The 25,244-nt window shown below is 55.0% G+C and overlaps 1 protein-coding gene across 8 annotated transcripts in view; it reads left to right on the top strand.

Annotated features, from left to right (window-relative positions):
• Window positions 1–14,302, top strand: part of NEDD4L (NEDD4 like E3 ubiquitin protein ligase) — a 103,813-nt gene extending 89,511 nt beyond the window's left edge. For 4 of the 8 annotated variants that reach the window (XM_048290901.1, XM_048290896.1, XM_048290897.1 and 1 more), the window contains 16 exons: window positions 202–279; window positions 1,617–1,671; window positions 1,761–1,817; window positions 5,620–5,678; window positions 6,989–7,054; window positions 7,528–7,757; window positions 8,430–8,551; window positions 8,944–9,014; window positions 9,118–9,213; window positions 10,228–10,301; window positions 11,308–11,368; window positions 11,668–11,727; window positions 12,074–12,181; window positions 12,497–12,593; window positions 12,872–12,944; window positions 13,915–14,302. In XM_048290901.1, coding sequence (XP_048146858.1) covers window positions 202–279; window positions 1,617–1,671; window positions 1,761–1,817; window positions 5,620–5,678; window positions 6,989–7,054; window positions 7,528–7,757; window positions 8,430–8,551; window positions 8,944–9,014; window positions 9,118–9,213; window positions 10,228–10,301; window positions 11,308–11,368; window positions 11,668–11,727; window positions 12,074–12,181; window positions 12,497–12,593; window positions 12,872–12,944; window positions 13,915–14,017 — 1,410 coding nt within the window. In that variant the 3' untranslated portion in view covers window positions 14,018–14,302. The remainder of the gene's footprint in view (window positions 1–201; window positions 280–1,616; window positions 1,672–1,760; window positions 1,818–5,619; window positions 5,679–6,988; window positions 7,055–7,527; window positions 7,758–8,429; window positions 8,552–8,943; window positions 9,015–9,117; window positions 9,214–10,227; window positions 10,302–11,307; window positions 11,369–11,667; window positions 11,728–12,073; window positions 12,182–12,496; window positions 12,594–12,871; window positions 12,945–13,914) is intronic. The other 4 variants (XM_048290903.1, XM_048290902.1, XM_048290898.1 and 1 more) reach the window with 1 other exon arrangement.
• The last annotated feature ends 10,942 nt before the right edge of the window (window positions 14,303–25,244 follow it).

Below are 25,244 nucleotides of genomic sequence, written 5' to 3'. Positions count from 1 at the left end.
CAGGTCTTACATCACCCTAACTCACTCAGCACTGGAAAATTCACTGCCCTGTAGGAATCGTAATAAGGCATGTTTTGTTTTATTTTCTGAAAATAAAAGAGTAACTGTAACATAGGAAGATTTCCAGATAAGTCTGTGCTTGACTTAGTTTGTAGATCTGCCTTGATCTGTTGGATTTACAGTTGCATACCTGTGTTCCAGGAGGATCCACGGCTGAAGTTTCCAGTGCATTTGAGATCCAAAGCATCACTGAACCCCAATGACTTGGGCCCTCTTCCTGTAAGTGATGCTGTGCCTGTGTTCTAACCTACACTTGCTGTCGCAGGGCTCTGCTCTGTTCCTGGGCACAGGCTGCTGCAGCCCTTCTCCAGAGGCTCTGGAGCCCTGCTGTGAGCTGGGGCTTGCTCGGGCTCTAACTCATGGCCTTTGTCTGTGCTAATGAAGTGTTGAGCTTTGCACACACTTACCTGGGCTGTGTCTCTGACTGTGCTTTTAAATAATCATTTACTGCTTAAGAAAAGCAGAGCAGATTGTGGCAAGCAAGCTCTTATCAGTACACCAGCATAATTTAGCATTTAGAAATCTGAATAAATTTTGATTTTTTCAATGAAACCTCCATGTTTTGCAGAGCAAATAATCAATTTTGTGTCAGAAGTTTTTGTCATACTTGTAACCAAAGAATAATGGGGATTTACAGACATGTCAAATGCAGAACTTTGCTTTGTTTTTAAAATACTCCCAGACCTTAAAGGCAGAAAGTAATGTGTGAAAGCTGACACATTCCTGGTCACAGCAGCAGGAATGCTCTTTTGCTTTAGGAAGCAGCTGTGCTTTTGCAGTTGTCCAGGTACGTGGGGCCTGTGTTAACCTTGGAGGCACTGAATTTGTTCTTTTAACTGCGAGGGGTGAGACATGCAGTGAAACCAGGGTAGCCTGACTTGTCACTGGCAACAGGTCATTAGTAACAGATTTCACCTCAGTTAAAGCCCCTGGTTTGGAGTGAGGTTGGGCTGACCACAGAATTTAACACAAGTTTCTCCAACAAGATTAAAGTGAAATGATTTCTGCTCTGTATCTTCTGGCAGCCTAGGCTGGCCAGCATTGCCTGTCCCTACAGCCTGCCGTCCTCTCTCCTTTCTGCACTGCAGGCGCTTGGGACATGAGAAAAAGGAACGGATGAGAAAGGAAGCACTGAGGACTAGGTTAGAACATTCTTGTCCCACTGTACAGGGAGCCTGGGTTACACATTTACAGTAAATAACCCACATAGCTTTCAGAAGTAGGAGCAGAAACTTTAAAACTAAGCCATGATGGACCATCTGTTCTCTGTGATTATTTGCTCACAGCAGGAAATGGGTGGGAATCCTGAGGGAAGAGATTTCCACTTCCAAGCTTTAAAAATACTCCTTGCACGGGATGCAGTCACCTATATAAGATCTAGGTCTGAGTCTGCCTGGATTTCTGGCCTTCCCATTATGCATCTGGTCGCTTGGGGTTTCCTACCTCGTAAGCATTTTTGAGACAAGTCCAGTAGGTGTGGGCAATGCACTGCTTCAGGCCGTGTGAGACTGGTACTATTTCACTTACTCTCTCTTTTGTTTGTTTCCCATTTCCAGCCTGGCTGGGAGGAAAGAATACATCTGGATGGAAGAACGTTTTATATAGACCATAGTAAGTAAGCACTCAGGTACTAGAGCAAATAGACAAAGGGAGGTACTAAGTATTGAAGTGAAAGCTTTGTGATTTTACTCTTCATTTAGGAAGCCAGGTGTTGATATGTGGAGACATTGATACCAGAGACTTAGTGCCCTCCTACGGTACTGTACATTCACTGGAAGCTTGCTTTAATTGGCTCATCAAGCTTTGTCCCTCTCTGACTTGTGAAGCATTAACATTTCCTCTCTGTGGTTTCTTTTGTTCTTGTTGATATTTTGGATTTGTTGTTGTTGTTGTTGATGATCCCATGGCTTACTTGCACTTAATAAATTAAAATATACACTAGGAATAGAAAATAAGATGAGAAAAGATCGTGTAGCCACAGCTCCACATATAGGCAGTGGAGCAGTTAGCACTGAGAAGTACTCTCCTTTGCTTTCAGGTCTGTGGCAGTGCTGATTCTGATCTTATTTCCTATTTAGAGCATGTGAAACTGCACCAGCCCATTAATATTCTCCAGTTCTGTTAGTGGAGTTCTAGTGTAAGTGATGTTTCATTGTAGATTTGTCTTCCTAGAGCATCTCAGAACTGCTGTGTGAGTTTTGTTGGTGTTTGGAAACAAAGCAGCCCACAAAGGCTGGGCTGAGTCTTCTTACTTTTTTTTGGTTGTTCTTTTTTTCAAGATTTTAAGACTTATAATGAGACATTTCTTCACAGCCATAGCTAACTCTCATAACCGTCAGAGGAGGGTGCACAGAGTTTAGGTTTTAACTTACCCATGTTTGACAGAATTAGGTTTGTCCCTCAGTATCACTGGCTCCCATGCTTGTCCTCAGAGGTGACAGTATTAAGTCATTATTAAAAGACTGCCTCTAAAGTAATTCCAGTTTTAAAATGGTATAAATACTTTTAACTAAACATTAGAAATAATACTCAGCTAGCACCCAATGAACCTCTTCCAAACTTCACTACAGAGTTACTATCCTTTATCCCTTCTGTAATTGTTTTTCCCAACAGAGATCTGGAAATGTAACTATGGTCAATGATTCTAAACTGCTGCCACTAAGGAGTCACAGGATAAAACTGTCCCATTTAAAACAACTGTGTAACTGCTGAGCCTCCCAACCTCTCTTAAAAAGCTTTAATTTTTCAGTCTCCTAAAGCTATTTGAGCATGTGTTAGTCCCTAAAATGGAATGTTAAAGTCATACATTAATTAGAATTCCTCAAAGAATTTGTAACTGTAAGGAAGCAAAATTTATTTGCCTCTGAATTTTCCCTCTAGTCTTTTGATCTGAGTGGATTTAGCTTCTTATATAGCAGTTTTCACAAAAGTTTGGGGAAGCTTTTGGTAATGCTGCCTGTTTCCCGCAAATGTCCCTTTGGTCCCAGCCTGGTGCCCGAGCACTGCTGTGGTGGGTGGGCTGGGGGGCCTGGAGAGCAGGGGGCTCCTGAACAGTGCCACTGCCAGGACACAAAACCAGCAGGACAAGTCTGACAGAGTCAGCTGCTGGTCATGTCCTGCTTCCCTGCTACGTTTTGTAACTCTGCTGCATAATTCTCCAACGCTGTTTGTCCTATTTTTGAAATGTTTTTCTCATCCTTGGGAGAGACTGCAAGAGTCTCCTGCAGCCAGCACAGCCCCTCTGCTGTTACACAGGCACCAGAAACACTGAGTACTGGTGCAGCACACAGGGATTATTGGTACTAGAGGCTGTGTGTGACAGTGAACCCCTTTCCCTAGCTCTCTGGGCCCTCAGCTGCCCCAGTCACCTTACCTTCCATGGAGACACTGGTGTTCCCTGTTCCCTGCAGCACGCACACACTGCTGCCATCCCTGGGAGCCTCCCAGACACGTACTATCTACCTGTTGGAAGAGATCAGGAGGGAAAACAACCATTCTGCAACCATTTCCTGAACAGTTACCAGTGATTCATGGACAAGGATACACTGAATGGGTTCCCCTCAAAGTCTGTCCACATCCACCAGTACATGGTGATACTCACAATAATGCATCAGTGATTTACACAAGGAATTCAGGGGACCCACGCCTTAGTTCAGCAGGAAGCAGCAGGGCAGGAGAGGGGAGGGGCTCATTGGAATGGGATGGGAAGTCAGAGTGAGTCTAACAAATGGCCACTGCAGTGTGCAGGAAGAGGCTGCAGGAAGACGAGAATTGCAAAGTGTTTCTCAGAATGGGAATAATTAGTGGAATTTTGGTTGAAAGGGGCATGAAAAACACCATCACCTGGTCATGAGTTATCTCACCCTGTCATGTATTGACAGGAGTGCCTAAGTCCAACCTGGAGTAACCCTCCTGATGCCATCAGCACTGGGAATGTCTGGCTGTGAGAGTTCTATATCTGGCAGGGCGTCCCAAACTTCAGGGAAATAGTGGGCCCCTTGGAAAGGAAGGGAAAAGAGGAAATCATCAAAGGCCTGAGAGCCTGATTTATGACAGAGAATTGTGTTAATGGGAAGACTCAAATTTTTGAAATTTTTGAAAATGTAGAGACTTTGGAAAATGTTCTGCAGAAGGATTGAGTTTGTTATCCATGTCCACTCAGGATAAGACAGAGAATCCTGAGCTACCGTTCCAGGTGGAGTGGTTCATGCCAGACCCTTGTAGCCCTGGAGGACCATTTTTCATATGAAGTCCCTGTAGGATTCTGAAAATAAAGACTGAGATTCGTTGGTGGCATTGCACACTCTGAAGTACAGAGAGCAAAGAGCTGACACACTGTCAGTCATTTCCAGTTGACCTCCAATTTCACAGAAAACTGGCACTGTGATGTGTGGCTGTTGGTGTCAAAAAGGTGAACAGAGAACTTTGTAGAAGGGAATTCCAGTGAAGGGGTTGAAGATGGAAAGGGCTGGGCTGGGTGTCCTGCCTTGACGGCAGCTCTGCTCTGTGCATCTCTGGGGTCTCTGGAGCTCAGGCTGGCAGCCCTCCAGCATTCCCATAAGTGATAAATAGCTTTAATGTGTGGAGATAAATAAAATAGTATTTTACTATTAAATTAACTAATAGATCAAATGTCTTGAAATGTGCTTGCAATCCTTTAGAATTTTCTCCAGTTAACATTTGCTGAATGACCCTTTTCAGATCCCAGTCTCTCTTAAACCAGGTTGGGATGCTCAAAACTTACAGGGCTTTTCCAGTTCTAGAAACATGGAAAATGCAATCTTGACTCCTGATACCCAGTTCCTAACCCAGAACAGTAAACAAACAGAGAGAGGGCAGGCCATGGCACCTTGCCATTGCAGGTGGCACTTGGGATGGGGTTTGGAGCATTGTCTTATTGTTGCAACACCATTGTTTTGTTGTGATTCCGTCGTGTTCAGAATCTTGGGAGGAGCAGCTGTCTGGAGGCAGGGAAGGGGAGTCCCACCATGGTCCTGTAGAACCTTTCCTGTCATCCTCCTGGTGCTCTTCAAAGCTGTAGATGGAAAGAACTGGGCTGTGTTGCGCCACTGCCAGCATCTCCATTGGTCATAACTGGGTGATCTCTTGCGCTAAAACAGGACAGTTCTGCCTCCCTTTACCTTCTCATTAAATCGGAGTATAGGAAAAATGTTATTCCCTCCAAATTTAAAAGTATGATACTTTAGCTGTCTGTGCAAAATTTCCAAACAGTAACTTACAGTGTCATTGCCAAAGTTTTGGGTTCCTTTACCTGCCAGGCCATGTATCTCCAATCCCAGCCCATGTTCAAATGAACATGTTCACTCACTCCTGCAGACATTGCCATCAAAGCAGTGCAAATTCCCTGGGTTCTGGGATAGTTCTGTGTTTTTGAGTGAATGTTTTCAACTAAACAGTGTGTTGGGGCTGGGGAGGATGAGGGGACACAAGCCTTTGCTAACCCTGACAGAGCTGTGCAGTGCTAGGGAGAAAAAACCAACAGAAATTCATAGTGTGGTACTAGAGAAGCCATGGGATCATTTCTTTTGTTATTTGCAGATAATAAAATTACCCAGTGGGAAGACCCCAGGCTGCAGAACCCAGCCATCACAGGCCCAGTAAGTACTGCTGTGGGATTTTCCATTAAATGCCCTGACTCGGGTACAGCTGGAACCACAGCAGGCCCTGCTTGCTCCCCGGATCAGGGATGGGCAGCCTGGGAAGCAGAAGCTCTGCTGGTCCACATCCTAAGTCAGAAGAAGTTGGGAATGTTGCACCACGTTCTGGGGAGCCTCCCAGATTGTTAAGGGTTTGGGGATGCCTATGGAGAAGTGCTCCTATTTACCCACTACCTGGGTCATTACTAACAGTAGGATTTTACTGAGCTGACACATCGTTCTATTCATTTTGGGATCTCTGGACAATAAAAAGCTGTTGACACTTGGGAGGAGAGAGGTGGGCCTATGTGGATTCAAAGTGTGAAAAAAAAAGACAAAAAGTGGATCTGTCAGTTTAAGAGACATAAAACTTCTTGCAGGTAAACAGAGATTTCAGAATATCAGCCTTAGAAAAAAATACACACCATTTTACTTCAGTATCAAATTTTAAAAACATCAAAGAGTGACTCTGACGTTCTGATGCTGGTTTTGTGCTGAGTTATGCCAGTTTATGCCATTTTATGGTATTCTGAGTGATTAGACTTCCAATCCCAAGATGTTTCCTGGTGCCAAGAGTATCTTTTTATTCTGGGTAAATCCTCGGGACCTTTAAGAGTTTCAGGACACAGCAGATGAGCCTGCTGCACGGTGTAATTCCAATTGCTTATTAATAATATCAATAATAGTCACTTGTTTGACCATGGTTGCTTTTGGAGGGATTTACCCATTTGTCAGGCATTTGAAACTGGAGATCCTCACAAACAGCACTGTGCAAAGTGTTAATAGGTCTCTCCCCAGAAATGCTGAGCATAAATGGGAGAGACTATTTGAGAAAGTTTGTTTGAAGGAAATGAGATGGTCATGGTCCCCTTGAGTGACTGACAGTGGTTTGTTTGTTGGTTTTTAAGGGAAAGCAGGAGCTAATCCATTTCACAGAAGCACTAAGGATTCATCTGAATGCTTTCAATAATAATATTTCTGGTACCATGACAAACAGAATTACTTAAATAGCATTTCATGTTGTGTTTAAATAAAGGAAACACGTAGAAAGATTATTTAATGGCTGTAGTAAAGTTATATTATCATCAGAGTAAAATGATGTCATTTTGTGGGATTTTTAAATCTCTCCTGGCTGCTCTCCATCATGGGTGGGTTTAAGGGAGCCCATGGCACAATGTGTGGGTAGCAGGGCTGTACGTTCCTTTTAAATACTGTGGGGTGTCAAACTGCTGAGTAGCTGGAATGATGTGTTCTCCTGCTGCTCCCAACAGGCAGTGCCGTACTCCAGGGAGTTCAAGCAGAAATACGACTATTTCCGCAAGAAGTTAAAGAAACCTGTGAGTAGAACCAGCACGGGGGGGGCTGCAGGACACACCTGTCAGGTTACTCCATTGTGCTGCTCCTGAAGGGCTCAAGAAGGAACCAAAAACAAAAAGCAAAGTTTGAATTTGATGGATTTCTCAACAAAAAGCTTTGCTAAGTCTTTAAGACTCACATTTTTCTAGATGAATGCAAATGCCCTTAAAGCAGAGCACACTCAATTTTTATCCCTTTTTTTTGTTTGTTTGTTTGTTACTTTTCGTGTTGTTTTCATCAAATATTTACCATGGAAGTCTGCAGCACTGTTCTGGAAGTGGCCCAGTTCCCCCCATGCTCTCAACCTGTGGACTGAGAGAGCACTGGGAAATAAAAACATGGGGAACGGGAACACCAGGTGTCTGATCTGTCATTGAGCTGTTACCAGTCAGCAGTTCACCCAAAGACTTATTTCTTGAGACTAACAAGGATAATCTAATCTTCTTTGACACAGGCTGACATACCCAACAGATTTGAGATGAAATTACACAGAAATAACATTTTTGAGGAGTCCTACAGAAGAATCATGTCCGTGAAGAGACCTGATGTACTAAAAGCCAGGCTCTGGATTGAATTTGAGTCAGAAAAAGGACTTGACTATGGAGGTGTGGCCAGAGAGTGGTTTTTTCTCTTGTCCAAGGAGATGTTTAACCCTTACTATGGTCTCTTTGAATACTCAGCAACGTAAGTGTCCATTAAATATTTCTATTCTCAAGGGATATACATTACATTTTGCATGAGAGGCAAAGTTGCTCTGGGCAGAGGTAGCTCCTCCTTCCCAGGGTGCCCTGGGCAGCACCACTGCCCTGTTCCTTCTGCCCTTCAGAGAGCCTTTGGAATGGTCCTTGAGAGCCTAGAAAACATTTCCATTGCTCAGACAATATCCAGGGCAGCAAAACTGCAGTTTTTGAGGCCAGTAATGGTGAAGGGACCAGTGTCACAGAAAAGCCTCTTTCCTCTGCTGCCCAGAGTTCCAGCGCTGCTGTAGAGCAAGCTTGAATGCAGCTGCTTGTTCACACTGCAGGAGTTCCCTAGCAGTGGCCTCCCAGAACTTTAAACTGGGGGCTGCCCACCTTTAAAATCTTGGAGCAATCCGTTAGTGCAAGGGAGAGAGGGTGTCTCTTGCTCACAGTGGGTTTGGTTTCCTGCTGCGTCAGCCCTCAGTGGCTCTGTGGTGGGAGCACCAGGCTTAGCCCCTCTGGGGGGTGTGGAACAGACTGGAAAGAACTTGGACACAGCCCCATGACACTATTGAAGGGAAATGCCCCAAAGCTCAAGTTACTTACTAACATATCTGAGTATCTGCTTATTCAAAGACTTGGTTCTTTAGCTATTTTTTTTCTTTCCCCAAAAAAGGGACAACTATACACTTCAGATTAATCCTAATTCAGGTCTCTGTAACGAAGACCATCTGTCGTACTTCACGTTCATTGGCCGGGTGGCCGGCCTGGCTGTGTACCACGGGAAGCTGCTGGACGGTGAGTCCTGCTCCTGCCCTGCTGCTGCCACTGGGCTTTGGGGAGGGAAATGCACCTGCTTTAGAGCCCCAGGTTCTGGGGACAGTCTGGGACTGGACCTGTTGGGAATTGAATGGTGATTCTTAAAATGGGATAGTGTCCTGAGCTCAGTTCCCCATCTTTTGGCTCTCTCTGCCATTGTTAGGGTGGTCAGTGGAATGTGGTAGTTAGTGGATAACTGTTGAAAGTGAAAAATGGGACTTTCTGTAGCTAAATAAACCTGAGCTGCTGTGATGCTGTTGCAGTTGCAGGGCTGTTACAGTCAGGAGTTAACAGGAAATGCTAGGGGTGGTGCCCTCGAGCAGTCGTGCAGGTGCAGGGCAAGGCAGGTAACGTTTTCCTCTCCCTCACAGGCTTCTTCATCAGACCTTTCTACAAGATGATGCTGGGGAAGCCCATAACTCTCAAAGACATGGAGTCAGTGGTAAGACCCCATTTAACCCATGCCAGTGCTTGCAGGCCCTTGAGTTTCTAGAACTCTGCACTAATTGCCCCTTTTCAAACTGCCTAATTGTGATCTACCCTAGGATAGCGAATACTACAACTCTTTGAAGTGGATCCTGGAAAACGACCCTACGGAGCTGGATCTCATGTTTTGCATAGATGAGGAAAACTTTGGACAGGTATGTAAAGGTTATTTACATCTTAGGACTGCTTGTTGCCAACAAATACCTCAGTACTGAGCAGTCTCGTGGTGGTGAATGTCACTGATCAGCCTTCACCTCTCTGTGTTTTCAGCTGGGACTGGGGGTGTCACATTGCTGTCAGGGAGCTGTGACATCTCTGGGACAAGCTGGATGTGCAGCTGAGTAAAATACTTGCAATGAGGAGGAATAAAGGTGTCCCACAGTCCAGCTGGAAGATGGTCAGAGCCCAGGGACTGTTTGGGTTTCTGAGGTTGCAGGGAGGTGCTCTCTGCAGTGCCTGTCGCAGAGGCAGCTGGTACGACAGGGGGAAGCAGTCAGGTTTAAAAGGGTCACAGTCTATGGGTATCTTTCTCCATTACAAATGAAAATGTTGTAGACATTAAATTAAATTAATTTGCTTAGAGGCTTTTATGGTCTTCTTTAGCATTTTCCCTTTGTTTACTTCTGAGATTTGTTTACTAGATCCTGGCTCCAGGTACAACTGGACCTGGGGATTACAGGGCCTTTCATAAAAACTGACTCAAACATTTCAAACCATGCACTCAATGTCCTGTCAAAAACATTCTGATCCACTTTCCAGTGCTTACTGCCTTTTTCCTGAAGCAACATAAGGTTATGGATTACATGGAGAACTAGGGAGAGTATTGAAGCCACAGGATGGAGAGGTTTTGTAATACACTGGTTGGGTTTTGGGCAATTTCAATATGTGATTTAACTTACTATAAATAATTACTATTATAATTTTGTATATATAATGTACATATTTTTATAAACATATAACATATCTATAAATAATAATTATAATAAAATTATTAATAAATAGCCAGCCTCTCTGCCAGTTTTCCCTTCTGTCAGTGCCACTTTGTTCAAAAGTGTAAATCAATTTACTAATGATTTCCTGATACTGCTTGCAAAACGCTGCTCAGGGAGAGTGGGTTCTGGGAGAAAGATGTCCTCAAATAACAGGTTTTTTGGTCTTCCAAAATACAGACATATCAAGTGGACCTGAAGCCCAATGGGTCTGAAATCATGGTAACGAATGAAAACAAGCGGGAATACATTGAGTAAGTATCATTGTGAAATATGCATGGGAGTAAGGAAGAGCAGTTGTACTTACAATTGACCCTGCTGCAATTCCTGTAGTGTGTACTGCACAAGAGCATCAGGGATCGTTGGGAAAAAAAATCTTACTGTTAACATTGTTTATATCCAGTCAGATACAAGAACAAAGAGTAAATTAAATTACATGCTTGATTTTCCTGAAATTCCCCCCATGGAAATGTGCTTCTCCAACAAATGGCTCAAGCTCAGATGAGCCAGAAGGTGCTCTCCAGCCTGGCCTTCATCCCATTGTCCTCCTCTGCCAGTCACAGACCAGAGCCAGGATTCCAGTGCCAGTGTTCCTACCAAAAATTGGCCAAATCTGAAATTAGGCTTAATTTTCAGCTTTCTCAGTTTTTCTGCCTACCAGGATGTAAAATGCATAATTCAATTATACCTGCTGGCGTTTTTCATCAGAGCCTTTTCCAAGATGAAAGGCATTAAAATTGCTACATTCGTGTAAATTGAGAATTCATTTCCAATGCCTGGACCTGGACCAATTCCATGCCTGGAATTGATTTTTTATGCCTGCACCTGTGAGGTGTTTGTGCTGTGGGTGGCTGGTACTGAAAGCAAGGTGTCCCTTCGATGCTGCAGTTTATTTATTTATTTAGATACGAGGTGCTGTGTCCTGACAGCTCTCCTCAGAGCTTGTAGACTTTTCTGGGAATTGTTAATTACTCAGTGTTCTGGGAAGAATAAAATGTCTGGTCACTTAGGTACCTGCAGGAGTGAAAATATTCCCACTGTGATTCGGTCATAGCCACTGGGGTTTTTGGTTATTTCTTCAAAATTCCATCAGTCACCAGCCAATAAATTGGAACACTGGCAAAAGCTGCTCAGTTTCCTGAACTTGCTGAAGTTGCAAATGACAAACTGAAAGCACTGGGATTGCTGAAACCTCTGAACACTTGGCTGAGACCTGCTAATGAGTTTGTGTTTCTGATGGAGTTTTGTTTCTCTCTGCAGCCTGGTCATCCAGTGGCGGTTTGTAAACAGAGTGCAGAAGCAAATGAATGCCTTTCTGGAGGTGAGGCTCTTTAGCTTCTTTCTTTCACAAAAATAGGGATTTTTTTTCTACTACAGGTTTCTTACCCACTGGTGTCTGTGTGAAGGGAGCAGGGAGCTTGGCAGGGAATGCAAATGGAATACTTACGTTTTATGATTTTACAGTTTTATCTTGTGTAAGAATGTATCATCTTTCCCTTATGAGAATAAGGTCATTCTCTTTCATGTTTAATTATTTGAGCTTGAAGTAATTTGGTCATGGATGTTTTTAATTAGGATTTATGTGGGATGAGAGTTTTAACTTGCTGTTCTTCTTTGCAGGGATTCACAGAACTGCTTCCTATTGATCTGATTAAAATTTTTGATGAAAATGAACTGGAGGTGAGTCAATTTGGTGCCCCAAGCTGACAATTCCCTGACAGATGTGCCATGTTCTGGGTTCTTCAATCATCCATCCCTCTCCCTGAGAGAATGTGCAGACACAGCTGCCTTGCTCAGAGTTGGAAATTAGAGGTTTCTTCCTAATTAATAAATCTATTCATGACATGCAAAGAACTGCACTTACTCAGGGAGGTGGTTGGGGGTGTACCTGTGAAAGCTCCGAATCTCCACTGTGTGTGCATAAATGACTGAAGGTCAGAGCCCTGAGGAGCAGTGACACCTTGTTACCCTGAGAGTGCAGGGAACCACACCCTCATTAACATCTCGCTGTTCTGTTTACCTGCAGTTACTGATGTGTGGCCTTGGTGACGTCGATGTCAATGATTGGAGACAACACACCATCTATAAAAATGGTTACTGCCCAAATCATCCTGTTATCCAGTGGTTCTGGAAGGTAAGACTGGGCACCACCTCTGACTGAGGGTGAAAGTTACTGCCCTGTTTTGCAATAATTTTTTTTCATGAAAACTTCTAAGAATGGGGGGGGTTGTGCTGGGGGGCAGGACTTGTTCCCACCTCACTCAGGCAAGGGCAGGTGTAGCTCCTGCCAGAGCAGCCCACAAATGGGACCTGGAGCAGAGAGAATCCATTGTGTCCTGAGGGTTGGCTCATACAAAAGGTGCTTCATGTTGGCTTTGGGCTGCTCTTTAGCCCTGCCCATCCAGGCCAGGGTAGGAGGATGAGGCTGATGGTGTCCATTTTCCAACAGGCTGTTCTGCTGATGGATGCTGAGAAACGGATCCGGCTCCTGCAGTTTGTGACCGGGACGTCACGTGTGCCTATGAACGGATTTGCTGAACTTTATGGTGAGCTGCTTGTGGCACAATGGGAATTCCAGCCAACCTCTGACCCCCACGTAGTACTGAGTTTTAAATGCTGATGTCTGAGCTCACTTCCTTGGCATTACACAAGCTCTGAAACCAACTCACTGGGCTTGGAAAGAAAGAACCATGTTCCTGTTGCTTTAATGTACCTGTAACAGGTGAAAAATCCAGCCACAATTGATGCCAACATTTCATGTTAAAAATAATGTTTAGGCAGTGTCCAGCAATTTCTGTTTCATACGCTTTTCATTTTCACACAGGTTCAAATGGTCCTCAGCTGTTTACAATAGAGCAGTGGGGAAGTCCTGATAAGCTGCCCCGAGCTCACACCTGGTAAGTCACCAAGGCATAAATTCCAGAGCTACTCCTGCCAGAAGGGCCATGCTGCTGACCATGCTCAGCTCTGCATCAAACAGCATTTGATCCTGTAGGTCCCCAGTGCCTTCACAAACTGAGAAACTGAAGGATATTGTTTTATTCCCCACATCCTAGTAAGTGGATGTAATGAACTACAGCAAGTCAGACATCATCAAACAGCCATAGAAAGCCCATAAATCATTGGAGAATTCAAATCAAATGTAAGGTTATAAGATAATTTAACCCTGGATTATAGATTTTTGCAAACATTGAAAGCATTCAGTACAAATCTGTCTTGCTCTGTTACATTTCAGGAATGTGGCTTTTTAAAGAAAAACTGTGCTGAGTTGGAAAACTATTTTGTTGACTATCAGTACAGACTGGTGATCTTTCTCTGTGAAACTAATCATTCTATTGAGTAATGAGCTTTAATAAAAAAACCAAACCTGAAAACAAAAGCACAAAACCCCCCACCAAACACAAACACAACAACACTACCCTGAACACACTCCAAAATCAACCCATCCTCTTTGGGTTCCAATTCTCTGCTAGCTTTTACCTTTGGAAGACTTTCTCTTGGATGTTTAATCTTCTTTCCCCGCAGAGAGCAAAGCGTCTGTCCTCTAAATCCAGAATATCTTTGCTGAGCCTCAAGAAATCAGTCTTGTGACAAAGATTGTTTTCCATCATCTAACACAGTGAGGGGCTTTCTGTTGGCTTTTTTCCTGTCCTAAGTGATTTTTACCAAATTCCTGCTTCCACCTTTGCAAAGGAAGGCAACACAGTTACTGGAGAGCTCACCTTGGGCAGGTGTGAGGTGTGCGGGGAACACTGTGGACCACAAGCTGCATTCTTAATCAAGACCCCAATTATTTAACCTTTTCTAGTCCTTTAAAACTCTGTTTTTCCATGGATTATTAAGTGACTCTTTCCTTGTCCCTTCTAGCTTTAACCGCCTAGACTTACCTCTGTATGAATCTTTCGAGGATCTGCGGGAGAAGCTCCTCATGGCCGTGGAGAATGCCCAGGGGTTTGAAGGGGTGGATTAACTTTGCAGCACCCGTTCCCTCTCCAAGCACATTCTGCTGGCTTTGGCACCTGCCTGAGGGACTCCAAGGGACTGTGGCAGAGCAGTTGCCCGGCGCTGGGCTCTGGAGCAGACCCTGGCAGCGCAGAGGCCGAGCCCCGAGGCCAGGACTGTCACCTGGGGTGGCCTTGCTGATGTTCCCGCAGCAGCTGAGAACTGATCACATTTCAGCAGGACTTACTCTATTTATGTTGTGCCTCTGTAGGCAAAACCCTTAATAAATATTTTACACAATTTCTAATGACAATGAATGGAATTAATCATTTTACAGGTGTAGTATTACAACTCATGTTTACTTCTTAATTGATTTAGACATTTTCAGATTTTATTTCATTACAAATTAAATATCATATACTTGGAAAAATGAGCATTTTTCTGAATTTCATACCAGACTTTTTTTTCAAAGCACGTTGAGCCTTGTTTTCCTAAGCCATTAGGAGAGTAGGAAAAAGCTCTGTTGGAAGCTTTCTCTCCACAAGCTGTCTCTCGAAAGCAACTCTCTTCATTAAGCACATCACTATTGTTCTGTATCCAGAAATATGGGCTGGATGTTGCATTTCTGTATAAGTACTAGAAGAATGTCAAGGCACAGGAGAGCCCTGACACAGCATGTCCAGATCTCTGTTCTACCGAAACTGCCTCATTACTGCCAAGCTGTACATGTGCTACAAAGCATCTGGGCTGGGGCTGGCATTAAGCCTTTTAGGAGAACGTGCTGAACCCTGTCATTCTCTCTGTACAGTGATTTGTTTTCCATCCTTTCCTCATTCCTGTTTGCGATGGAGGCGTTCTGAATGAAATCTGGCACTCTGGAACACAGCTCTGTTCTGGCTCCTGTTTGTGTGCACTTGCTAATGAACCTAATTAACACTGGGGTTGTTCATTTCTAACTGCACCGACTCTAAAGGCACTTTCTGTACCACCAGGAAGGTAGACCTGGTTTGAGCATAAACATTAATGGGATTTTACTCCTTCCCACTGCACATGTCCTTCTGGTGCAAGATCTGTCCCCTGGTGAATTTGGCTTCTGCTGTGTAAAAGAAAACCCAACCAGCTCTAGACCTGAGCCTGCAGACATGTTCCTCAGCAATTTATTTCTGTGATTTCTTTTTTACTAGCTCACAAAGATTTATTTAAAATACACTGCTATCTAATCCATTTTGTTACCTATGACATGTTGCATGCCTAAACTATAATGTCTGAGTTGCGTCTGTTTTGTGGCGGATTAAAGGTGACAGATTTGTGCTTGCCCCAGTGCAGTGACATGGTGACAGCACTGCTGGAGCAGGGTTGGTTCCACTGACCCGCAGCTCTGCCCTGGCCTGTTCCCCAGCATCCATGCAAAGTGACAGCACTTGCCAAAACAAACTTGCATCTCACTGCCAACAGTTTTTGAGCCCTGCCCTTACCTTTGCGTCCAGCCCGTGTCCAGCCACACTGCAGAGTCTTGGGTACAGGAACACACAGCTGGGAAGAAGCCTTACTGCCAGTAACATTCAGCAGTTATGGTCCCAGGTGTCTGAGGAAGATTAGGATAGTACTTCAATGCAGTCCAAGATTCCTTTTCTATTAGATATGTTTCCTGACATTCCTGCCTGACCTTTTCCATCTGAAGAGAAAGCTGGAACGCAAGACAGTGGCTGGCATCAGAGTAGACAGGGAACGCTGGACTGACTGCTTGGCTCTGGGGAGAGAATAGATAAATCCAGGTATTCCCACTGACCTGTACACTAAGCACAGCTGATTCTAACATGGAATGCCTTGAGAGAAGTGTCATACTCCAAAATTTGTTTTATCTTCTCTGGGAGGATTTTTGGTGAAGTCTGATGCCACTCATAAGAACATAGGGACGGCTGGGCCTGTTCTGGCTGAGAACCGCCCCAGCCCAGCCCCGACCTCCCCCGGGAACCCCCCAGTGTGATGTGGGGAAAGCCGGAGCCCCGGCGGTGTCGGGCGGTGCTTGTGAACTGCATGGGGGGACCCGCCGAGCGGGTCCGGCCCCGTGGGGGCGCATCCAGGGAGGGGGCGCCGCGCTCCGGCCCTCTGGGCTTTATTCTCCGGCGCCCCGAAGCCCCGCGGCTGCGGGGGAAAGAAGGAGAGTGGGGATGGAGGACGGGAATAGCGGGGCAGAGGGGCGGGTCGGAGTGTGCAGGGGAGAGGGGGCAGGTGGAGGTGTTGCGGGGGAGGAAGGAAGGGTGAAGGAAGGAGGGGGAGGATTGAAGGCAAGTGGGGGGGAACGGGGGGGAAAAGGGGGAAGGTGGCGGGGAAGGGGAGCAGGGAGAGGGGGCAGGAAAGGTGGAGAGGGAGAATTAAAGGCAAATGGAGCAGAAGGTCAGGGTGCGAATGGAAGCAGGGAGAGGTTGGGTGGGGGGGGGGAAGGAAGGGTGGAAGGAGGAGGGGGAGGATTGAAGGCAGGTGCGGGGAAATAGGCGGGGGGAGAAGGGAAGAAGGGGAGCAGGGAGAGGGGGCAAGGGGGCACCAGGCCGGGGGGGGAAGGAGGGCAAGGGAGGGGGGGTTGCAGGAGGAGGGTGCGGAAGAGGAGGAAGGAAGGGGAGAAAGGAGAGGTATAGCGGAAGAGAAGTACAGAAGAAAAGACGTACAGAAGAAGAGAAGTATAGAAGAAAAGGGATATCGAGGAAGAGAGATCTCGAGCCCGGCCCGGCCGCAGCCGCCCGCACCGAGCGCCCTGGGGCAAATGGCGCCGGGGGCCAATTCCCGGGGCTTAAATCCCCTCGGCCCCGCCCCGCGCAGCCGCTCTGGGGCCCCGCGCACCTGTGCAGGTCCCGCCCGTCACACCTGTGCCGGCCCCGCCCCGCCCCGCCCCGCCCCGCCCCGAAATCCCGGCGGATCCGCGCTCGCTCCGCTTTGTGCGGTGGATGCTTATCTCGGGCTGCGGCGGGACCGTCGCAGCCGGAGCAGGAGGGGTAGCGCCGGGCTCGGCCCATCCCCGTCCCCATCCCTCCTCGGTTCTGCGCGCCCGGGGCGGGGGTCGGGGTGGGGCCGGGACTCTGGGGCGGGGTCCCGGAGGGTCCCGGGGGCGGGTCCCCGGGCTACACGGGGCGGGGCCCCGGCTGGTACCGGGGCGGGTCCCGGAGAGTCCCAGGAGGCGGGTCCCGGCCGATACCGGGGGCGGGGCCGGCCGACACCGGGGGCGGCCCGGAGGGGCCGGGGGTGGGGCCGGGCGGAGCCGGGGGCGCGGCTTCAGGGGCGGGGCCCGGGACCGGCTTCAGGTGCGCGGGGCGGGCCCGGCTCAGGTGCGCGGGGCCCCAGGGCGGCTGCGCGGGGCGGGGCCGAGGTGATTTAATCCCCGGTAAGCGCCTCGCCGGCCATTTGCTCACTCCGGGCACGGTGAGGGCAGGAGCTCGCTGTGCGAGCTCCGCAGGTGAGACGCGGGGGCTTCGGCCTCCCCTCCTGTCCCGTTCCCCCCCTTCCTCCTCCGCCCCGTATTCCCCTTCTTTCTCCCCCTTTCTCCTCTCCTCTCCTGTCCCAAACCCGACCGCCCCACACTCCTTCCTCTCCTGTCCCTACCCCGCTACCCCGTTCTATTCCCCCTCTCCCCCTCCTCTGTCCACCCTCCCTCTACCCCCCACCTGGCCTTTCCCTTCCCCTCCCGCTTCCCTCCGCACTCCGACCCCCCTTCCCTACCCCTTCTCATTCCCCCCCCTTCCCCCCACAACTCTCCTCTCTCCCCGTCCTCCCCTCCCCTTCTTTCCCCCGCAGCCGCGGGGCTTCAGGGCGCCGGAGAATAAAGCCCAGAGGGCCGGAGCGCGGCGCCCCCTCCCTGGATGCGCCCCCACGGGGCCGGACCCGCTCGGCGGGTCCCCCCATGCAGTTCACAAGCACCGCCCGACACCGCCGGGGCTCCGGCTTTCCCCACATCACACTGGGGGGTTCCCGGGGGAGGTCGGGGCTGGGCTGGGGCGTTAGGGGAGGGGGTGGGTTAGGGAGGGCCCCCTCCGGAGGAGGGGGTCCCTTGGGGGGGGGCCAGGGCGGACCCTCTCCGGAGGAGGGGGTCCGGGGGAGGGGCGGGGCGGCGGGGGGACCTCCCCCCTCCAGTCCCCGCCCCCTCCTCCGGACCCCCTCCTCCGGACGGGGTCCGCCCCGGCCGCCTCCCCGGGACCCCCTCCTCCGGACCGGGGCCCGAGGGAGGGAGGGCGGGCGGGCGGGTGGGGGGGGGAAGCTGGGGAGGAGTCGTCCGTTTGGTCATTTCTATGTTCGCGCTGCTGAGTGACGTGACCCCCCCCTGCTTCCCACCCCCCCCCGCCCCCCCCTCCCCGGAGGAGGGGGTCCCGGGGAGGCGGCCGGGGCGGACCCCGTCCGGAGGAGGGGGTCCGGAGGAGGGGGCGGGGACTGGAGGGGGGAGGTCCCCCCGCCGCCCCGCCCCTCCCCCGGACCCCCTCCTCCGGAGAGGGTCCGCCCTGGCCCCCCCCCCCCCCCCCCCCCAGGGACCCCCTCCTCCGGAGGGGGCCCTCCCTAACCCACTCCCCCCCCCAACGCCCCAGCCCAGCCCCGACCTCCCCCGGGAACCCCCCAGTGTGATGTGGGGAAAGCCGGAGCCCCGGCGGTGTCGGGCGGTGCTTGTGAACTGCATGGGGGGACCCGCCGAGCGGGTCCGGCCCCGTGGGGGCGCATCCAGGGAGGGGGCGCCGCGCTCCGGCCCTCTGGGCTTTATTCTCCGGCGCCCCGAAGCCCCGCGGCTGCGGGGGAAAGAAGGAGAGTGGGGATGGAGGACGGGAATAGCGGGGCAGAGGGGCGGGTCGGAGTGTGCAGGGGAGAGGGGGCAGGTGGAGGTGTTGCGGGGGAGGAAGGAAGGGTGAAGGAAGGAGGGGGAGGATTGAAGGCAAGTGGGGGGGAACGGGGGGGAAAAGGGGGAAGGTGGCGGGGAAGGGGAGCAGGGAGAGGGGGCAGGAAAGGTGGAGAGGGAGAATTAAAGGCAAATGGAGCAGAAGGTCAGGGTGCGAATGGAAGCAGGGAGAGGTTGGGTGGGGGGGGGGAAGGAAGGGTGGAAGGAGGAGGGGGAGGATTGAAGGCAGGTGCGGGGAAATAGGCGGGGGGAGAAGGGAAGAAGGGGAGCAGGGAGAGGGGGCAAGGGGGCACCAGGCCGGGGGGGGAAGGAGGGCAAGGGAGGGGGGGTTGCAGGAGGAGGGTGCGGAAGAGGAGGAAGGAAGGGGAGAAAGGAGAGGTATAGCGGAAGAGAAGTACAGAAGAAAAGACGTACAGAAGAAGAGAAGTATAGAAGAAAAGGGATATCGAGGAAGAGAGATCTCGAGCCCGGCCCGGCCGCAGCCGCCCGCACCGAGCGCCCTGGGGCAAATGGCGCCGGGGGCCAATTCCCGGGGCTTAAATCCCCTCGGCCCCGCCCCGCGCAGCCGCTCTGGGGCCCCGCGCACCTGTGCAGGTCCCGCCCGTCACACCTGTGCCGGCCCCGCCCCGCCCCGCCCCGCCCCGCCCCGAAATCCCGGCGGATCCGCGCTCGCTCCGCTTTGTGCGGTGGATGCTTATCTCGGGCTGCGGCGGGACCGTCGCAGCCGGAGCAGGAGGGGTAGCGCCGGGCTCGGCCCATCCCCGTCCCCATCCCTCCTCGGTTCTGCGCGCCCGGGGCGGGGGTCGGGGTGGGGCCGGGACTCTGGGGCGGGGTCCCGGAGGGTCCCGGGGGCGGGTCCCCGGGCTACACGGGGCGGGGCCCCGGCTGGTACCGGGGCGGGTCCCGGAGAGTCCCAGGAGGCGGGTCCCGGCCGATACCGGGGGGCGGGGCCGGCCGACACCGGGGGCGGCCCGGAGGGGCCGGGGGTGGGGCCGGGCGGAGCCGGGGGCGCGGCTTCAGGGGCGGGGCCCGGGACCGGCTTCAGGTGCGCGGGGCGGGCCCGGCTCAGGTGCGCGGGGCCCCAGGGCGGCTGCGCGGGGCGGGGCCGAGGTGATTTAATCCCCGGTAAGCGCCTCGCCGGCCATTTGCTCACTCCGGGCACGGTGAGGGCAGGAGCTCGCTGTGCGAGCTCCGCAGGTGAGACGCGGGGGCTTCGGCCTCCCCTCCTGTCCCGTTCCCCCCCTTCCTCCTCCGCCCCGTATTCCCCTTCTTTCTCCCCCTTTCTCCTCTCCTCTCCTGTCCCAAACCCGACCGCCCCACACTCCTTCCTCTCCTGTCCCTACCCCGCTACCCCCGTTCTATTCCCCCTCTCCCCCTCCTCTGTCCACCCTCCCTCTACCCCCCACCTGGCCTTTCCCTTCCCCTCCCGCTTCCCTCCGCACTCCGACCCCCCTTCCCTACCCCTTCTCATTCCCCCCCCTTCCCCCCAACAACTCTCCTCTCTCCCCGTCCTCCCTCCCCTTCTTTCCCCCGCAGCCGCGGGGCTTCGGGGCGCCGGAGAATAAAGCCCAGAGGGCCGGAGCGCGGCGCCCCCTCCCTGGATGCGCCCCCACGGGGCCGGACCCGCTCGGCGGGTCCCCCCATGCAGTTCACAAGCACCGCCCGACACCGCCGGGGCTCCGGCTTTCCCCACATCACACTGGGGGGTTCCCGGGGGAGGTCGGGGCTGGGCTGGGGCGTTGGGGGGGGGGGGTGGGTTAGGGAGGGCCCCCTCCGGAGGAGGGGGTCCTGGGGGGGGGGGGCCAGGGCGGACCCTCTCCGGAGGAGGGGGTCCGGGGGAGGGGCGGGGCGGCGGGGGGACCTCCCCCCTCCAGTCCCCGCCCCCTCCTCCGGACCCCCTCCTCCGGACGGGGTCCGCCCCGGCCGCCTCCCCGGGACCCCCTCCTCCGGACCGGGGCCCGAGGGAGGGAGGGGGGGCGGGCGGGTGGGGGGGGAAGCTGGGGAGGGGTCGTCCGTTTGGTCATTTCTATGTTCGCGCTGCTGAGTGACGTGACCCCCCCTGCTTCCCACCCCCCCCGCCCCCCCCTCCCCGGAGGAGGGGGTCCCGGGGAGGCGCCGGGGCGGACCCCGTCCGGAGGAGGGGGTCCGGAGGAGGGGGCGGGGACTGGAGGGGGGAGGTCCCCCCGCCGCCCCGCCCCTCCCCCGGACCCCCTCCTCCGGAGAGGGTCCGCCCTGGCCCCCCCCCAAGGGACCCCCTCCTCCGGAGGGGGCCCTCCCTAACCCACCCCCCCCCCTAACGCCCCAGCCCAGCCCCGACCTCCCCCGGGAACCCCCCAGTGTGATGTGGGGAAAGCCGGAGCCCCGGCGGTGTCGGGCGGTGCTTGTGAACTGCATGGGGGGACCCGCCGAGCGGGTCCGGCCCCGTGGGGGCGCATCCAGGGAGGGGGCGCCGCGCTCCGGCCCTCTGGGCTTTATTCTCCGGCGCCCCGAAGCCCCGCGGCTGCGGGGGAAAGAAGGAGAGTGGGGATGGAGGACGGGAATAGCGGGGCAGAGGGGCGGGTCGGAGTGTGCAGGGGAGAGGGGGCAGGTGGAGGTGTTGCGGGGGAGGAAGGAAGGGTGAAGGAAGGAGGGGGAGGATTGAAGGCAAGTGGGGGGGAAACGGGGGGGAAAAGGGGGAAGGTGGCGGGGAAGGGGAGCAGGGAGAGGGGGCAGGAAAGGTGGAGAGGGAGAATTAAAGGCAAATGGAGCAGAAGGTCAGGGTGCGAATGGAAGCAGGGAGAGGTTGGGTGGGGGGGGGGGAAGGAAGGGTGGAAGGAGGAGGGGGAGGATTGAAGGCAGGTGCGGGGAAATAGGCGGGGGGAGAAGGGAAGAAGGGGAGCAGGGAGAGGGGGCAAGGGGGGCACCAGGCCGGGGGGGGAAGGAGGGCAAGGGAGGGGGGGTTGCAGGAGGAGGGTGCGGAAGAGGAGGAAGGAAGGGGAGAAAGGAGAGGTATAGCGGAAGAGAAGTACAGAAGAAAAGACGTACAGAAGAAGAGAAGTATAGAAGAAAAGGGATATCGAGGAAGAGAGATCTCGAGCCCGGCCCGGCCGCAGCCGCCCGCACCGAGCGCCCTGGGCAAATGGCGGCGGGGCCAATTCCCGGGGCTTAAATCCCCTCGGCCCCGCCCCGCGCAGCCGCTCTGGGCCCCGCGCACCTGTGCAGGTCCCGCCCGTCACACCTGTGCCGGCCCCGCCCCGCCCCGCCCCGCCCCGCCCCGAAATCCCGGCGGATCCGCGCTCGCTCCGCTTTGTGCGGTGGATGCTTATCTCGGGCTGCGGCGGGACCGTCGCAGCCGGAGCAGGAGGGGTAGCGCCGGGCTCGGCCCATCCCCGTCCCCATCCCTCCTCGGTTCTGCGCGCCCGGGGCGGGGGTCGGGGTGGGGCCGGGACTCTGGGGCGGGGTCCCGGAGGGTCCGGGGGCGGGTCCCCGGGCTACACGGGGCGGGGCCCCGGCTGGTACCGGGGCGGGTCCCGGAGAGTCCCAGGAGGCGGGTCCCGGCCGATACCGGGGGCGGGGCCGGCCGACACCGGGGGCGGCCCGGAGGGGCCGGGGGTGGGGCCGGGCGGAGCCGGGGGCGCGGCTTCAGGGGCGGGGCCCGGGACCGGCTTCAGGTGCGCGGGGCGGGCCCGGCTCAGGTGCGCGGGGCCCCAGGGCGGCTGCGCGGGGCGGGGCCGAGGTGATTTAATCCCCGGTAAGCGCCTCGCCGGCCATTTGCTCACTCCGGGCACGGTGAGGGCAGGAGCTCGCTGTGCGAGCTCCGCAGGTGAGACGCGGGGGCTTCGGCCTCCCCTCCTGTCCCGTTCCCCCCCTTCCTCCTCCGCCCCGTATTCCCCTTCTTTCTCCCCCTTTCTCCTCTCCTCTCCTGTCCCAAACCCGACCGCCCCACACTCCTTCCTCTCCTGTCCCTACCCCGCTACCCCGTTCTATTCCCCCTCTCCCCCTCCTCTGTCCACCCTCCCTCTACCCCCCACCTGGCCTTTCCCTTCCCCTCCCGCTTCCCTCCGCACTCCGACCCCCCTTCCTACCCCTTCTCATTCCCCCCCCTTCCCCCCACAACTCTCCTCTCTCCCCGTCCTCCCCTCCCCTTCTTTCCCCCGCAGCCGCGGGGCTTCGGGCGCCGGAGAATAAAGCCCAGAGGGCCGGAGCGCGGCGCCCCCTCCCTGGATGCGCCCCCACGGGGCCGGACCCGCTCGGCGGGTCCCCCCATGCAGTTCACAAGCACCGCCCGACACCGCCGGGGCTCCGGCTTTCCCCACATCACACTGGGGGGTTCCCGGGGGAGGTCGGGGCTGGGCTGGGGCGTTGGGGGGGGGGGTGGGTTAGGGAGGGCCCCCTCCGGAGGAGGGGGTCCCTGGGGGGGGGGGGGCCAGGGCGGACCCTCTCCGGAGGAGGGGGTCCGGGGGAGGGGCGGGGCGGCGGGGGGACCTCCCCCCTCCAGTCCCCGCCCCCTCCTCCGGACCCCCTCCTCCGGACGGGGTCCGCCCCGGCCGCCTCCCCGGGACCCCCTCCTCCGGACCGGGGCCCGAGGGAGGGAGGGGGGGCGGGCGGGTGGGGGGGGAAGCTGGGAGGGGTCGTCCGTTTGGTCATTTCTATGTTCGCGCTGCTGAGTGACGTGACCCCCCCTGCTTCCCACCCCCCCCCGCCCCCCCCTCCCCGGAGGAGGGGGTCCCGGTGAGGCGGCCGGGGCGGACCCCGTCCGGAGGAGGGGGTCCGGAGGAGGGGGCGGGGACTGGAGGGGGGAGGTCCCCCCGCCGCCCCGCCCCTCCCCCGGACCCCCTCCTCCGGAGAGGGTCCGCCCTGGCCCCCCCCCAAGGGACCCCCTCCTCCGGAGGGGGCCCTCCCTAACCCACCCCCCCCCCTAACGCCCCAGCCCAGCCCCGACCTCCCCCGGGAACCCCCCAGTGTGATGTGGGGAAAGCCGGAGCCCCGGCGGTGTCGGGCGGTGCTTGTGAACTGCATGGGGGGACCCGCCGAGCGGGTCCGGCCCCGTGGGGGCGCATCCAGGGAGGGGGCGCCGCGCTCCGGCCCTCTGGGCTTTATTCTCCGGCGCCCCGAAGCCCCGCGGCTGCGGGGGAAAGAAGGAGAGTGGGGATGGAGGACGGGAATAGCGGGGCAGAGGGGCGGGTCGGAGTGTGCAGGGGAGAGGGGGCAGGTGGAGGTGTTGCGGGGGAGGAAGGAAGGGTGAAGGAAGGAGGGGGAGGATTGAAGGCAAGTGGGGGGGAACGGGGGGGAAAAGGGGGAAGGTGGCGGGGAAGGGGAGCAGGGAGAGGGGGCAGGAAAGGTGGAGAGGGAGAATTAAAGGCAAATGGAGCAGAAGGTCAGGGTGCGAATGGAAGCAGGGAGAGGTTGGGTGGGGGGGGGAAGGAAGGGTGGAAGGAGGAGGGGGAGGATTGAAGGCAGGTGCGGGGAAATAGGCGGGGGGAGAAGGGAAGAAGGGGAGCAGGGAGAGGGGGCAAGGGGGCACCAGGCCGGGGGGGGAAGGAGGGCAAGGGAGGGGGGGTTGCAGGAGGAGGGTGCGGAAGAGGAGGAAGGAAGGGGAGAAAGGAGAGGTATAGCGGAAGAGAAGTACAGAAGAAAAGACGTACAGAAGAAGAGAAGTATAGAAGAAAAGGGATATCGAGGAAGAGAGATCTCGAGCCCGGCCCGGCCGCAGCCGCCCGCACCGAGCGCCCTGGGGCAAATGGCGGCGGGGGCCAATTCCCGGGGCTTAAATCCCCTCGGCCCCGCCCCGCGCAGCCGCTCTGGGGCCCCGCGCACCTGTGCAGGTCCCGCCCGTCACACCTGTGCCGGCCCCGCCCCGCCCCGCCCCGCCCCGCCCCGAAATCCCGGCGGATCCGCGCTCGCTCCGCTTTGTGCGGTGGATGCTTATCTCGGGCTGCGGCGGGACCGTCGCAGCCGGAGCAGGAGGGGTAGCGCCGGGCTCGGCCCATCCCCGTCCCCATCCCTCCTCGGTTCTGCGCGCCCGGGGCGGGGGTCGGGGTGGGGCCGGGACTCTGGGGCGGGGTCCCGGAGGGTCCCGGGGGCGGGTCCCCGGGCTACACGGGGCGGGGCCCCGGCTGGTACCGGGGCGGGTCCCGGAGAGTCCCAGGAGGCGGGTCCCGGCCGATACCGGGGGCGGGGCCGGCCGACACCGGGGGCGGCCCGGAGGGGCCGGGGGTGGGGCCGGGCGGGAGCCGGGGGCGCGGCTTCAGGGGCGGGGCCCGGGACCGGCTTCAGGTGCGCGGGGCGGGCCCGGCTCAGGTGCGCGGGGCCCCAGGGCGGCTGCGCGGGGCGGGGCCGAGGTGATTTAATCCCCGGTAAGCGCCTCGCCGGCCATTTGCTCACTCCGGGCACGGTGAGGGCAGGA

The sequence above is a fragment of the Corvus hawaiiensis genome, chromosome Z (genome assembly GCF_020740725.1).
Source record: "Corvus hawaiiensis isolate bCorHaw1 chromosome Z, bCorHaw1.pri.cur, whole genome shotgun sequence".
Lineage (NCBI taxonomy): Eukaryota > Metazoa > Chordata > Aves > Passeriformes > Corvidae > Corvus > Corvus hawaiiensis.
Note: the sequence above shows the minus strand (reverse complement) of the source record. Positions and strands in the feature narration are given on the sequence as shown.